Source organism: Amblyraja radiata, chromosome 5 (assembly GCF_010909765.2).
Source record: "Amblyraja radiata isolate CabotCenter1 chromosome 5, sAmbRad1.1.pri, whole genome shotgun sequence".
Taxonomy (NCBI): Eukaryota; Metazoa; Chordata; class Chondrichthyes; order Rajiformes; family Rajidae; genus Amblyraja; species Amblyraja radiata.
The window spans coordinates 89722403-89738328 of NC_045960.1; the positions used below are offsets into that span (position 1 = coordinate 89722403).

The following is a 15926-nucleotide window of genomic DNA, read 5'->3' on the forward strand; positions in this document are numbered from 1 at the left end:
TCTACCCGCGGTCTTCCACACGGTCCCCGTAACTGAGGTTTCCCCCAAGCACGGTTCTACCCGTGTTCTTCACAAGGTCCCTGTAGCTTGGTTATCTGCAGTCTTCCCATGGTCCCTGAAGCTGGGTTATCTGTGGTCTTCCCATGGCCCCCGAGGCTGGGTTATCCGCAGTCTTCCCGCGGTCCCTGAAGCTGGGTTACCCGTGGTTTTCCCGTGGTCTCTGAAGCGGGTACCCGCGGTCTTCCCCCGGTCCCGGAAGGCAGGTTACCTGCAGTCTTCTGGGGTTCCGTGGTCCCCGCAGCCAGGCTTCTTCCTGCGGTTGGCATTCCCCATGGCCCTTGTAGTTGGGACCTAAAATGCTGGCGAAACTCAGCGGGTGCAGCAGCATCTATGGAACCTTGTAGCAGGGATCCTTGCGGTGTCGGGAGCCGGGATTTCCCCTTTGAATGCTCCCTCGGTTTTGGGCTTCCCCCGAGCCGGCGTGGCTTAGTAAACGAGGTTTCCCTCGCGGTCCCTGATAAAGGGCTTCCCCGTGATTCTGTGGTCGGCTTCGGATATCCCCGCGATTCGCAGCCGGGATTCCCCCCCGGCGGTCCCTGTAGAAGGGAGCCGGGTGGCGCTGGGGTTCCGACCTCGGACCTCCAACAGGAGCTCTGAACGCTTCCTGCAGTAAAAAAGAGACCTGATAAAGTTAAAAACTTACCTTCAGGTCCGAGCTGTTGGAAGCAGCGCTCCAACAGCCTGTCGTTTGCGCAATACGAGAGACGATATGGCGCACATGCGTGCTGGACGGGGTCTTCACGTAGTCACTCACGTGACTCCGAAGTACAATATATATATATACACACATAAATAAACAGATAAAGTGCAATGGGCTATTAATGATCAGAGTTTTGTTTGAGTTGAGTTTAATAACCTGATGGCTGTGGGGAAGTAGCTATTCCTGAACCTGGATGTTGCAGATTTCAGGCTCCTGTATCTTCTACCTGAAGGCAGCGGGGAGATGAGTGAGTGGCCAGGATGGTGTGGATCCTTGATGATGCTGGCAGCCTTTTTGAGGCAGCGACTGCGATGGATCCCCTCGATGGTAGGGAGGTCAGAGCCGATGATGGACTGAGCAGTGTTGACAACTTTTTGCAGTCTTTTCCGCTCCTGGGCGCTCAAGTTGCCGAACCAAGCCACGATGCAACCGGTCAGCATGTTCTCTACTGTGCAGGCTGCAAGGAAAAAAGTGGCTGCAAGGAGAAAAGAATGGAAATGAAGGTCTGAGACATAGTGGAAGACAAGGGAAACTAAATGGGAAAAGGGACAATGATGCAAAGTGGGAGGGGATGAAAATTGGGGCGTATAAAGAGAGCAGTCTAAAGCAGAAATCAACTGCAACTGCAGAATTAGGCATAAAGTCACAGAGGCGTAACATAATGGAAACAAGCACTTCGGCCCCTCGACTTCACACTGGCCATGAATCACCCGCCTACACGGGTCCTTCACTGATTCCACTTTATTCTCCCCACATTCACATAGACTTCTGGATTCTATAACTCACCTACACACTAGGGGAAATTTATAGCAGCCAATTAATTTAACAACCAGCATGTGTTTGGGAAGTGGGAGGAAATCCATGTTGATAATTGAATACTTGCAATGTAGAGAATGATATGACACTACGGAAATTGGTTTCTCAGCCAACTATTTAACCTTCTATTGACCTATATTATCAGATCAGAAATCTAGACTGACGGACAATTGCTGAGACTAAATGTATACGTGTTGAGGCCAGAGAAAGTGAGACTGAAAAGCTGTAATATTTACTTCTGGGGTTAGTAACACTAGTAAAAACTATATTTTGTGAGGATATTGAGGGCCTGAACTATAGGGAAATGTAGGGAAGGCTAGGGTGGTATTCCTTGGAGTGGAGGTATATGAGAGGTGATCTTATGTAGGTGTATAGGATCATGAGGGGAATAGATAGGGTAGATGCACAGAGCCTTTTAGCCAGAGTGGGGGAATCAAGAACCAGATGACATAGGTTTAAGGTGAAAGGGTAGTGATTTAATTGGAATCTGAGAGGCAACCTTTTCACACAGGGTGGTGGGTATATGGAATGGGCAGCCAGAGGAGTTTGTTATGGCAAAACTATAACAACAATTAAAAGGTATTTTGACAGGTATATGGTTAGGAAAGGTTCAGTGGGATAAGGGACAGATGGGACTAGTGTAGATGGGGCATCTTGGTCAGTGTGTGCAAGCTGGCTGAAGGGCCTGTTTCCATACTAAATTACTCCATGACTCTATATGAAAAGTTTAAATTAGATTAGAAAAGTAGGCTTTGTCCATCTCCCAACTCTTTCCCAACTTTCTCCCCACAATAAAATCAGCCTGTATTAGGGTCCTGACCCAAAACATCGCCGAGCCATGTACTCCAGAGATGCTTGAACCCGCTTGAGTTACTCCAGCACTTTGTCTTTTCCAGCACTAAAACATATCTTGAGAATAGTCCCAATCATATTCCACACCCTTTCCTCGTTCCACTTTATCTCCTTTTCTGTGTCTACCTTTCTAGTCTCTTTGCTGAGAGTTGTCTTCATCAAGGAGAATTATCCTCATCGGAACAAGATTGTTCATTACTGAGGTGCGAGCCTGGGATAAAAAGGATATGTTTTCTTCACTCTGGATTCAGTTTTCTCATTTAAACGTGCTATGTTTGCATGATTTGATATACCGTGCCTACAGCACACACTGAATCACTAGGAATTTGCTAACTGAAACCTCGAACCAGCCTTTGGAGACTTTCCAATGTAACGGTCTTGTTTTGACAGCAGCTGCTTTCTGAAGATGAATAGCAAACCAACAGGACTCCCAGAGTGCCACAGAGTCATTCAGCACAGAAACAACCTATTAAATATGTATCTGTACAAATCCCAAAAGAAATCCAAAGTGTGCCAAAATGTTTGCAACATAACATCTGAAACTAAGGGTGAAATTGAGCAGCTGTAATCAAAGAAGGATCTTTCCCAAGGCAGTAACCAGTGATAGCAATTCACAGAAGGATAATGGTTCATTTTCAGTACTTTGTTTACTTTGCTGTAATTAGCAACTTCTTTAACCCATAAGTGTTTTGTTGCAGTATGTGAAGGTTACTACACTACATCCACCGATTACAATCAGTTACAAAGAAAGGAAATGAATGTGCTTTAATGAGAAGATACAGAAGTATTTAATTCTGATACTAAGGCATGCATTGAGTGCTTGATTGAGATAGTAAATTCATTACTCACTCATCCATTATCTCTCAATTACCTTTGTCCATAATACCTTAGTTTTAAATCTCTCTTCCTCATATTCATAAAACATAGAGCAGTACAGCACAGGAACAGGCCCTTTGGCCCACAATGTCAGTGCTGAACACAATACTGAGTTCACCTAAACTCCTCTGCCGGCACATATCCATAACCTTCCATTCCCTGCATATCCACACGTCTATCTAAAAGCCTCTTAAATGCCACTGTTGTATCTGCCTCCACAATCAATCCTGGCAGCACGTGCCAGGTACACAGCACTCTCTGTGTACAAAAAAACCCTGCTCTGCACATCTCCTCTAAACTGCTCTTCTCACCTGTAAAGGACTGTCCCACTGCGGCAACCTAATTGGCGAGTTTAGAAGAGTTTAGGAGAGTTTGAAAAAATGTCATGTTGAAGACCTCCTTCGACAATGTAGAAGACCTCCTTCAACCTCCTTCGACTATGTTGAAGACTAGCTTCGACTAGCTTCAGAAAAATTGGACACCGAATAGTGGAGAGTGAAGACGACCTCCTTCGATCTCCATCGACTTCCCTTCGACTATGTTGAAGACTATCTATGACTACCTTCAACTACCTTCGATTACCTTTGACTACCCTCGATTACCTACGAATAACATGCCGACCTACTACGGCCTACTTCGACTAAACCTACGGGTAAAAAAAAATATCGATTTTTTCCATGGCAATCTTTTTTTACTCGCGGGCATTTTTCAGCATGTTGAAAAATACGCCGTGACCTAGCTGAGGCCTCGAGTACGCGGGGACTACTCTCGAGCATGAAGGAGAGTTACAAAGACCTCCTAGGACCTTGTGTCGACCATGCTGCGAGTACGAGTCGAGGGCAAACTCACCAGAACTCGCGGATTAGGTCGCCGCAGTGGTACAGCCCCTTAAAGCTACGCCCTCTGGTCTTTGCCATTTCCATCTTGGGAAAAAGGTTTTGACTTTTGACCTTATCTATGCCACTCATAATTTTTTATATGCCTCTATCAGGTCATCCTTCTGCTTCCGACGCCCCAGAAAAAAAACAATCCCGTGTATGTCCAACTCTTCTTATTGCTAAATCTATAAGATTTAAGAATTTAAATCTATTCTGAGAATCAATACTCGGATTCCTCTGCCTGCTCTTCCTTCACCATATGCCTTCAATAAAATGTTGCTTGCAACATGCCGTATTTTAAAGAGGCTACATAAATGTAGATTGCTGTTCAAACAGGGCGGCAGACCTCCTGATCATCATCCTTTATTGCACATGAGCCGCTTCAGGCCATTGAACAATCCAAAGCCAATTCCTAATCCTAACCATATTTTTTAAATTGGTTCAGCTTTCCAAAGCCAAATTTTACATCACTGAAATCAGAAACGTGAAGCATTTGAATGTGATTTCTCAGACCACATCTGAAGCACCAGACTACACGAAGAACCTGAAATTGAATCTGCTATTTCTACATCTTGTTTGCCTTGAATGTTACGGTCTAAAGAGAATGAAAACAGACATAACTTTAGATTGATTGATTGAATTGATTGATTGAAAGATATTGCACGGAAACAGGCCCCTCAGCCCACTGAGTTCACATCGAACATCATTCATGCTCGTTCTATGTCATCCTATTTTTATACCCACTCCCTACATACTGGGGCCAATTTATAGCAGTCAATTAAACTACAATCCTGCACGCCTTTGGGATGTGGGAGGAAACCGAAGCACCCGGAGGAAACTCACGGAGTCACAGGGAGAATATGCAAACTCCATATATCCATGCAAACGCCCAATGTCAGGATCGATCCTGGAACTCTGGCGATGTGAGGTAGCATCTTTACCAGGTGTATCTCTACTGATCGCATGGAAAAGTCAGAAGAATTAACGAATTTTTCAGTTTTCTCCATAAGACAATAAGATCATAAGACATAGGAGCAGAATTAGGTCAGTTCAGTCCATCAAGTCTAATCCACCATTCAAATCATGACTGATCTATTTTTCCCTCTCTACCCCATTTTCCCACTTTCTTCCCGTAACCTTTGATGCCTTATTAATCAAGAACCTATCAATCTCTGTCTTAAAAATACCCATTGCATTGGCCTCCACAGGCATCTGTGGCAATGAATTCAACAGATTCACCACCCTCTGACAAACTAAATCCCTCCTCATCTCCATTTTCAGGTTACATCATTTTATTCTGAGGCAGTGCCGTCTGGTTCTATACTCTCCGACTACTGGAGAGATACTTTCCACCTCCACTCTATCTAAGCCTTTCATTAACCAACAGTGTCAGTGAGATCTCCCCTTGTCCTTCTAAATTCCAGCAACTGCAGGCCCAGAACCTTCCTCGCATATTAACCCAATCATCCCTGGGATCATTCTCATAAACATCTTCTAAACCCTCTTCAAAGCCGGCACATCCTCAGATATGGGGCCCAAAACCATTCACAATACTCTAAATGTGGCCTGCTCACCAATGCCTGATAAAGCCTCATCATTACATCCTTGCTTTTATATTCCAGTCCCGTTGCAATGAATGCTAACATTACATTTGCCTTCCTTATCACTGACTTAACCTGCAAATAAACCTTTTGGGAATCTTGCATCAGCGCTCCCAAGTCTCTTTGCACCGATTTCTGAATCCTCTCCCCATTTAGAAAGTCCTCTATGCCTTTATTCCTTCTACCAAAGTGCATAACCGTACACTTTGCTACACCGTATTACATTTGCCACTCTCCCAACCTGTCCATCCTCTTGCAGCCTCCCTCCTTCCTGAACACCACCTGCCCCTCCACCTATCTTTGTATCATCCAAAAATATGGCCACCAAGTCTTCAATTCCCTTCTCTAAATCATTAACATCCTCTCCTTGTAACGTCTCTTTATAAAAACAGGCATGTCATTGATAACTACTTGTAATATGCTCTTGATGTTGTGAGATGCATTGCCAGTATCGAGATTAATGACATTCCTTGATTATGCTGGAGCAGAATAACAGAGGATGCATAGCAGCACAGCGAGTAAAACTTCAACCGCGCAGTGCCAGAGACAGGTTCAATCCTGACCTTGGGTGCTAACTGTGTGGGGTTTACACATTCTCCCTGTAACCTCATAGGTTTCCTCCCAGTGCTCTGGTTTTCACCCACATTCCAAATACGTGTGGGTTATTAAGTGAATTGGCCACTGTAAATTGTGGTGCATATGTAGGTATGAGGTAGAATCTGGGAGATTTGATGGGAATGTGGAGAGAAATTAAAATATAGGATCCGTGTAAATGGGAGGTTGATGATCAGTGGGAAAACACAATACTCATAGATAATATATAATTTTTAAAAATATTAAAAATATCAACAACCACAATACTAGTGCATCTTGATGATGGCGCCGGAACATTACGACTCTTTGCTGCTGTTCCCAGAAGGTGATCTGTTTTCATACATTACAATTGTTCCAATTTTAAATATTTATTTTAACAGCAGCTTTTCACTGTGTGACAACAGTAAACTTAATGGAACTAAACTAAAATCTATTTAACTTGACAACATCTCTGTATTCTTCAACCATTTTGCAATAAGGGACCACATGCCATTTGCCTTCATGAGACCTTCCACTTAAAATGTTGTGAATCATGAATTAGATTCATGTTCTGCATGGACATTGTGGGCTGAATGGCCTATTCCTGTGCTGTACTGTACTATGTAAAACCTAGATCCCCCTGTCTCTCTCCATTTTGAAAATAGAAGCAGGAGACCAGATGTGTATGGTTTTCTAGTCAGAGGATTATTCTTGAAAACAGCCTTTTCCCAACAATATGCAATGAAGAAATACATTAAATGTTTGCCTTGAACACAAATCCAGGCCAGCGTGCCTGAGAATATTTCTGCCTTTGTTCACTGTTAAAGGAAAATACACTCTATAGAATTTAACCAGGTTGATGCAGCCATTATTTCCTTAATGATCTTTTTATTATTAACTGCATATGGAATTCCAATAAAACTCTAATGAAAAAGGCCTTTCAGAAGCCCTTGTAGAGAGGTTAGAAAAAGTTAAACCAGGTGTTTGTCATTTTCGCACAAGTCTGTAAACTATGAAATAAACTGCCTCGGTGGCAATCTGCCCAAACTCTGTCACTTAGGAGAAGGGAGTCTTTGTAAAAGACAGCAATCTTAAATATAAGGAATTAAAACAGGCCCAAGATAAATCACAATGCTGTTTACTTTGAACCTAATATTGTTCCATCTTCTTTTCAGTTTTACTACCTTTTAAATAATCATTTTTCTGACAATTTATTATCTTTATAAAGCATTCTTGCTTTAAGTGGATTGCATTGCCTGAAGGCAATGGGAAAAGGTCAAAAGGTGATGGCATATGATACCTATTCAGTATGCCAAAGTAACAGACAATTTCACTGTCTTCATTATGGATCGACCAAGGGATTGAGAGGCCTCTGAACTTACAGGACTGAATGTCCCATTAACAAACAGTAATATAATTTCCTTGCTCTCACTAATTGCATTATCCTTTCTTCTCTTTGAAAAAAAATCACACAAAGGTAGTCGATGCCATCCCACATGTGAAACTTTAAAGGTATTTCTAAAATGACCATAAGTCAGAGACCTTACATGTGTGACGCATCCCTTGAAATCCTCAGAAAAAGGACACAAAGTGCCGGAGTAACTCAGTGGGTCAGGCAGCATCTTTGGTGAACAAGGAAAGGTGGTGTTTCAGGTTGGAATCCTTCTTCGGATGTTTAAAATTCCAATGGCAACAAAAATTCATGGCATGAAGTACAACATTAATCCAGCATCCTTCTATTCCCCCCAGGTATAACAATATGTGCGATTACATATGTCTGCGTGGTCACTTTGGTCTTAGGGGTTGTCATTACTGTCATCTTATGCAAGACAAGGTAAGCAATGTCACCTTTCTTCAGCCTGTAATGAAATATTTCTGGAAAAAAAGCTGTTGTGGGGTTGCCTCACAAGTGAAACATTATTTGATTCACTTTGCTACCAGCTGGGTTTATGGGAATGTTGGTTGAAAGCCTTTTCACATCATACATTGAGGTGGTAACACAATTACTATTAGATTCAGGCCAGACATGCTTAATTAGCCTGCCATTTCTATCAATCAATGTCAGGCTAATCAATACAGCGTGAAAGCAGTCACATTACTAGATCTGTTTATTTATGGGCTGATCATCATTCTCACTATTGTCAGAAGAGTGATTTGCAGGAGGAGCCTGTTATGCCAAGTATATTTAGTTATAAATATGTACAGATGTTTTTTTGGAATAAAGCTTCAGCACAGATGGGTTCTTACTGCTTGAAGAGCTGTGTAATTATTGCTCTCTACCCTGTAGAACTTGGAGACATGACGGAACATAAAACTAATTGCTATATACTGCGAGCTTCATGCAATAATTGTGTTTGCAGTGCACTAACTAATTTACCCATAAATCATTTATTGTGTAGGTTTGGCAGAGAAGAGCTGAATATCTAAAAAGGAAATAGTTTGTATTATTCCTCGCCAATGTTGACCTATAGGCAATGCTCGATTGAACAAGCATCAATTGGAAAAAGTAAACAGTAATTACAGATCACATTCTTTGTTCAGTCTGAAAAGGATCCAGGCTGATGTACTGTAAGAGCGATACTCCTCTGAACATTACTGAGATAAATGGGGCTTGATAGAAATGGAGCAAAATGATCTGTAGCTGGTTGGATGAAGCTGTGAAATTCTTATATCTTGATGAACAAACAAGGTAGATGTTCGATTCTACCTTTAGAGAGCGCTTTTATTTTCCTTAACGGGGTGAAAGTTTTTTATTTTGGTGGGTGGGAGGGGATAATCTAGTGTCTTTGTATTGATCAGATGCCGTGCAGCTGGCACCAACAACAGTGCATGAAGCCTCTTACAAAGGTATTATTAAAACGTCTTGAAGGCATATGTTAATCCAGTGTACTTAAAGTATCTGGAGAGTTATGAGTTTAATTTGGGATTACCAGTTCCTGACATGGATAGTGCAGGCACGTTGAATTTTAGTTTACCACAGTTTTAATTCACCTTTACGAGATATTGCACTGCAGTGACTTCAAAGAGAATGCAGGAAACAAAACCTCATGAGTTTAAAAAGAGTGCTGCAAAAAAGCTTCAGTGGGTTGAGAAGATGGGTGGGAACAGTGTTCTATTGGTTTATTTGGAGTGCGGGAATGGACTCCCGGGAAAGTTAAAGGGCAGCACAGGGACCATCTCCTGATGACAAGCTGTCGGGATTTCTACAACAATACAGATTACTGCAGTAGGTCTGTGTGGGTTCTTTCCTTAATATTTGGGTTAAGAACTGTGTGGGACCTTGTGGTATGACTTGACTGGCCCCATCCTACCTCCAGTTCCCTCCCCATCACTTTCAGTCTGAAGAAGGGTCCCGACCCGAAACGTCACCCATGACTTCTCTCCAGAGATGCTGCCAGTCCCGCTGAGTTACTCCAACATTTTGTGTTGATCTATGACTTTCTATACATTGTTGCACCAGTCACTGCCTTCAAGAGAAGATCTTTTGCTGGCGACTCTATTCTTGTTAAAGCCCTGTCCCACTGTACGAGTTCATTCACGTGCTCTCCCGAGTTTAAAAAAAAATCAAACTCGTGGTAAGCACGTAGAATGAACGTAGCGGGTACGTCGGAGCTCGGGGGCGTCTCTTAGCAGCCCGTAACGCTAACGGCAGTTACTCGGGAAGACTCGGGTAGACTCGTGAAGATTTTTCAACATGTTGAAAACTGTCCATGAGAGCCCCGGGTACCTGCAAGCGGCCATTACCGTAAATCTCCGAGTTCGAATCAGGGCAGACTCGGGAGAACTCTTTGAATGAACTCGGACAGTGGGACAGGGCTTTTACTTGTCTCAGTGAACAGTGAAACCAGACTGATAAAAATAGTTTTATTCCGATAATTCCTATGGAATTCATTGCCACAATTCCTATGGAATTCATTGCTGTGGAGGCCAAGATATTGGGTATTTTTAAGGCAGAAGTTGACAGTTATTGCATAGTAAAGCGTCAAAGGTAATGGGGAGAATGTAGGAGAATGGGGTTGAGAGGACAAAATAGATCAGCGATGATTGAATGGCAGAATAGACTTGATGTGCTGATTAGCAAAAATCTGCTCCAATGTTTTATGGTCAAAGTTGCACTCTTGACACTGTGATGTTACCTGGCACAGAACAGAATTTTAGGTCAGGTTACAGCAGGGATTCAAGTGATATTTGCAAATGTACTTATTTAACAGCAAAACAGCCCTGCAAGAAGTATTCGCTGGGTGGAAACATTATTTCAGCAGCTGTGCTCACATCTGGTTTTTGAGAATGATGCACTGACACAATTGTGTTTCTTTTCAGAATATCCAAGATATCTGAACAGACTGCAAAAAGTTCTACATGTTAAACAAAGACCAAAATACTCAAGTACTGGCAACATTGGAGTGGATGTTCTGGTTGAAAAATATAGTTCTCATGCCGTTTTACGTGTGCCACATCCTATGCATGTGTAATTATTTATTGTGTGGTTAGGTTTTCGAAGTTCTCCTGCATAACTTATTTGATAAACTGAATTTATATTTGATTTAAACCATGGGTAGAAAGCAAAAATTAGTCATCTTCGACTTCCAGAAGCGAATTTTGCTTGACAAGACAGGTTGGAGAAATGAAGATGCAAGATAACTTTCACCCACATTCTCACTGAGGAAATTCCTACCAACAGCGTTAATGTGTACAAGACATTCAGTGGACGTATTGCTTTTTTGTTGCTTTAGAAACACACTGTATTCAACTAAATAATTTATTGTTAAATGCAAAATAATTGTAATAAACACGATTTTAAACAATGGGAAAGTGGTCCTTGTTTTGTAGCTCAAGCATTCACTGATTGTATTATGATTCTGTTCATGTTGACCATTAGCTTTTTATTTGTAATGAAAATGAACTGTAGGTACTGGTTTGTACCAAAGATAGGAACAAAATGCTGGATTAACTCAGCGGGTCAGGCAGCATCTCTGGAGAAAATGGATAGGTGACGTTTTGAGTCGGGAAAGTTTTTTACTTGTATTCCTGTTCTGGCTTTGACAGCCAATAAAGCTGGGGCTTAGACAGCTGGCAAGGCTGTCAGAGAGTTTTCTGGAGCAGAGTTTCTCTTTGGCATTGTACAAGGATGTGCTGCGACTCTGGGTATTGCTGCGGGTCTCTGGAGTGGCTCAGTGTTTTGTGGTCATACATAATGGAACAGAACGATGACATTCTTACTTACTTACTTTCAGCAGCATAAATTCTGCAAGACAGTGATAAGGCAGTGCAACAAAACAAGACTTTGGTGTGAAAATATATAATTGAAAAACATTAAATGTCCATAGTTGTGCAAGAGGTCATCATTGTGTTCCGTTGTCGAGGTATAAGTAAGGTTTAGTTTAGAGATATAGTGTGGAACAGGCCCCAGCACACCAAGTCCACGCCGATCGAGGAGACATGCTGCGCAAGTTTTGTTCATACAGGGAGTGTTCGGTGCCTGGAACGTACTGCCAAGGGTTGTGGTGGAGGCAGAGATGACAATGGATCACGTGCACGCTGAGGAGATTAGTTTAACTTGGTGTCATGTTCGGCATGGACATTGTGAGCCAGGGGACCTGTTCCTCAAGTCAAGTCAAGTTTATTCGTCACATACACATACGAGATGTGCAGTGAAATGAAAAGTGACAATGTTCGTGGACTTTGTGCAAAAAGACAAACAAACAAACAACCTAACAAACTACAAACAGAATGGAACAGAATCACATATTCTTTTACATATTAAATATTGTGGGCGAAAGGAAAAAGGGAAAAAAACAGCAATTTAAAAAAAAAAGCCATACAGTGGTTCAGTAAAGCTAGTCCCTGGTAAGATAGGAGTTTACAGTCCTAATGGCCTCTGGGAAGAAACTCCTTCTCAACCTCTCCGTTCTCACAGCATGGCAACGGAGGCATTTGCCTGACCGTAGCAGCTGGAACAGTCCATTGCAGGGGTGGAAGAGGTCTCCCATGATCTTATTGGCTCTGGAGTTGCACCTCCTGATGTATAGTTCCTGCAGGGGGGCGAGTGAAGTTTCCATAGTGCGTTTGGCCGAACGCACTACTCTCTGCAGAGCCTTCTTGTCCTGGGCAGAGCAATTCCCAAACCAGATTGTAATATTTCCGGACAAGATGCTTTTCACAACCGCTGAGTAGAAGCACTGGAGGATCCTCGGAGACACTGTGAATTTCTTCAATTGCCTGAGGTGGTAAAGGCGCTGCGTTGCCTTACGAGTGCTGCGGCGTGTGATGTCCATGTCATATCCTCAGAGATGTGGACTCCCAGGTATTTAAAACAGCTCACCCTATCCACAGTATCCCCATTTATCCTCAATGGTGTGTACGTCCTCGGATGACGTGCCCTCCTAAAGTCCACGATCTGCTCCTTAGTTTTTTTGATGTTCAAGAGGAGGCTGTTGTCCTGACACCAGAGTGCCAGATCAGCCACCTCCTCCCGGTAGGCCTTCTCATCGTTGTCTGAGATCAGGCCCACCACCACAGTGTCATCAGCAAACTTGATTATTGAGTTGGAGCTGAACCTAGCCACACAATCATGTGTGTACAGGGAGTACAATATGGGGCTGAGGACGCAACCCTGGGGGGATCCTGTGCTTAGGGTGAGGGACTTCGATGTATTCCCTCCCATCTTGACTACCTGGGGCCTGGCGGTGAGAAAGTCCAGGGCCCAGGCCCACAGGGGGGTGTTGAGCCCTAATTCCAGTAGCTTCTAGGCCAGTCTGGTGGGGACTATCGTGTTGAAGGCTGAACTGAAATCTATGAACAGCATCCTCACGTAGCCCCCCTTCTGGCTGTCAAGATGAGAGAGAGCGGTCTGCAAAACCTGGGAGACCGCATCGTCCGTGAATCTGTTCGGACGGTATGCGAACTGTAACGGGTCCATGTTGCGAGGGAGGAAGGTGCAGATGTGTTTCTTCACCAGCCTCTCAAAGCATGGGCTGGACTGTTCTATAGTTCTATGATAGTGTCCAAATCATAACAAGGCATGGTTTGATTCTTATAATGGATATGTGTATGTGTATGCGTGTGTGTGCGTGTGTGTGTGCATGCGTGTGCATGTGTGTGTGTGTGTATATGCATGCGTGCTTGTGCATGTGTGCGCGTGTGTTTGTGAGTGTGTGTGTGTGTGTGTGTGTGTGTGTGTATATGCATGCGTGCTTGTGCATGTGTGCGCGTGTGTTTGTGAGTGTGTGTGTGCGTGTGTGTGCGTGTGTGTGCATGCGTGCTTGTGCATGTGTGCGCGTGTGTTTGTGAGTGTGTATGTTGGTGTGTGTGTGTGTGTGTGTATGCATGCGTGCTTGTGCATGTGTGCGCGTGTGTTTGTGAGTGTGTGTGTGTGTGTGTGTGTGTGTGTGTATGCATGCGTGCTTGTGCATGTGTGCGCGTGTGTTTGTGAGTGTGTATGTGTGTGTGTGTGTGTGCATGCATGCGTGCTTGTGCATGTGTGCGCGTGTGTTTGTGAGTGTGTATGTTGGTGTGTGTTGAGATGTGCATTTGTGTGTGATGGCAGAAAGAGACTAATTCACTCATGCACACAAATCACACATGTCACTAATGGGTTTCCCTCTCGTTACACAGGCCGGAGTAGTGATTAGAAGTAAGGCCTTTGCCATCCCCTGTTATAATTGGCAGCCTCAACATCAACTAAACCCTAAATCCCTAACTTCCTCTTAACTCTTTAATAAGATGTTTTTGTTATGTATTCAATTTTTAATATGGGTTCGCTTAAAGCAACTGAATATTTGTTTGGTTACACTCAAATGGCTTTTTTTTATTACTTCAGATGACTAACGGCTTCAGCCCATGGCAACACTGATGGGAATGTTGTGCATCTATGGTGACAGAACACTGCCACATTATCCGCACTGTAGGGTTTCCCATGAAGCCGGATTAGAAACCCAGATTAAACTGAATAATCACTCCCAAATAGTGATAAATGAACACATTGAACAGAATCAACAGTGCAGTAAGAAAGGCAGGCAAACACATTGTGTTTACTGATGCCTTCAGCGTGGTTTAATAGGATCTGTTGAGCAAACAATGAGGGAATAAAATGTTCCTTGTTACGATCATGGAAAAGAAGTCTCACGTTACACATTAATGCTTAATATGTTTCTCAGTTGATTGAGAATACTGCCATTGATGTGTTCCGCTGATTCTGCTTTGTATTATATTTGATGATCGGTATGTAGGTTGGCTGGCAGTGTTTCACAGATGGTGCTTTATGACTCGCATGTGCTACTGCCGAAAGACAAGCTCCTCACAGCATCTGCTCAACATTGTAGGTGCATTACTCCGACCACAGGCTCATTCTACCTCAACTAGCTTACAATTCATTTTGACATTCACATGTTCCAAATAATTCCCAAGAAAAACAGCATTTGAATGGCATGCTCAACAGCCATTGCAAGAATAATACACTTCTTATTGTGTGGACAATTGAGCCCACACATAAGAGAGGCACAAAGTGCTGGAGTGAGTCAGCGGATCAGGCAGCATCTCAGGAGAAAGAGGATGGGTGAAGTTTCGGGTCAGGACCCTTCTTCAAACTGAAAGTAGAGGGGGGGGGGTGGGGGGGTTGTGTAAGAAGGAACTGCAGATGCTGGAAGATGCAAAAAGCTTGAGTAACTCAGCATGACAGGCAGCATCTCTGGAGAGAAGGAATCTTCAAGAGTCTCGACCCGAAACGTCACCATTCCTTCTCTCCAGAGATGCTGCCTGTCCCGCTGAGTTACTCCAGCTTTTTGTGTCTATCTTCAGTGGAGGGGAGGGAATTGGAACAAAGCAGAGGCCAGAACAAAGCAGAGCTGGCAAAAGATGGCCACGGAAGGGTGGAGCCCGTAATGGCCTAGTTGGCTGGGGAAGAGGTTATAGTGAAGTGATACAAGGATGCAAACAGCGGAACTAGTAGGATGAGTAGGGTAGTGGAGGGGGAGGGAAGGAGGGAATGCAGGGGTTACTTCAAATTAGAGAAATCAACGTTCATACAGCTGGGTTGTAAGCTGTCCAAGTGAAATATGATGTGCTGATCCTCCAATTTGCATGTGGCCTCACTGACAGTGGAAGTGGCCCAGGACAGAACAGTCAATATGGGAATGGGAAGGGGAGTTAAAATGGTTGGCAGCCATGAGATCACGTAGGCCAAGGCAGACTGAGCGTAAGTGTTCAGCCAAACGATCGCCAAGTCTGCGCTTGATCTCACCAATATATAGGAGTCCACATTGAGAACAACGGGTACAGTAGAAGGAGGGTCAGGGATCCTGGATGGGTACTGGTCCAATTCCCTTTCAGAACTTAACGATGAACCCGTCCCCTACCATCTTTTCAGGCTGAGTTTCCCTGGTTCGGGAACCGTTCCATCCAATACAGCAAGAAATTGCAGAGGATGTAGGCCAGACACTACCATGTGACATACAAAGATAATGGTGGGAAGCAGGAACTGACTTGGACAGCATGGTAATGTAGGATTGTTTCTAATACTGATGACAAAGGAAGCTTTGGGAACCATAGCTAGACAGTCCCAATATCCCATTA

General features: G+C 43.5%; 1 protein-coding gene across 1 annotated transcript in view; it reads left to right on the top strand.

Moving 5' to 3' along the window:
* The window catches only part of gfral (GDNF family receptor alpha like), an 89123-nt gene extending 77960 nt beyond the window's left edge, over positions 1 to 11163 (top strand). The window contains exons 9-10 of the mRNA XM_033021704.1: positions 8106 to 8190; positions 10677 to 11163. Of these exons, the coding sequence (XP_032877595.1) occupies positions 8106 to 8190; positions 10677 to 10722 (131 nt within the window). The 3' untranslated portion in view covers positions 10723 to 11163. The remainder of the gene's footprint in view (positions 1 to 8105; positions 8191 to 10676) is intronic.
* Positions 11164 to 15926: the final 4763 nt, after the last annotated feature.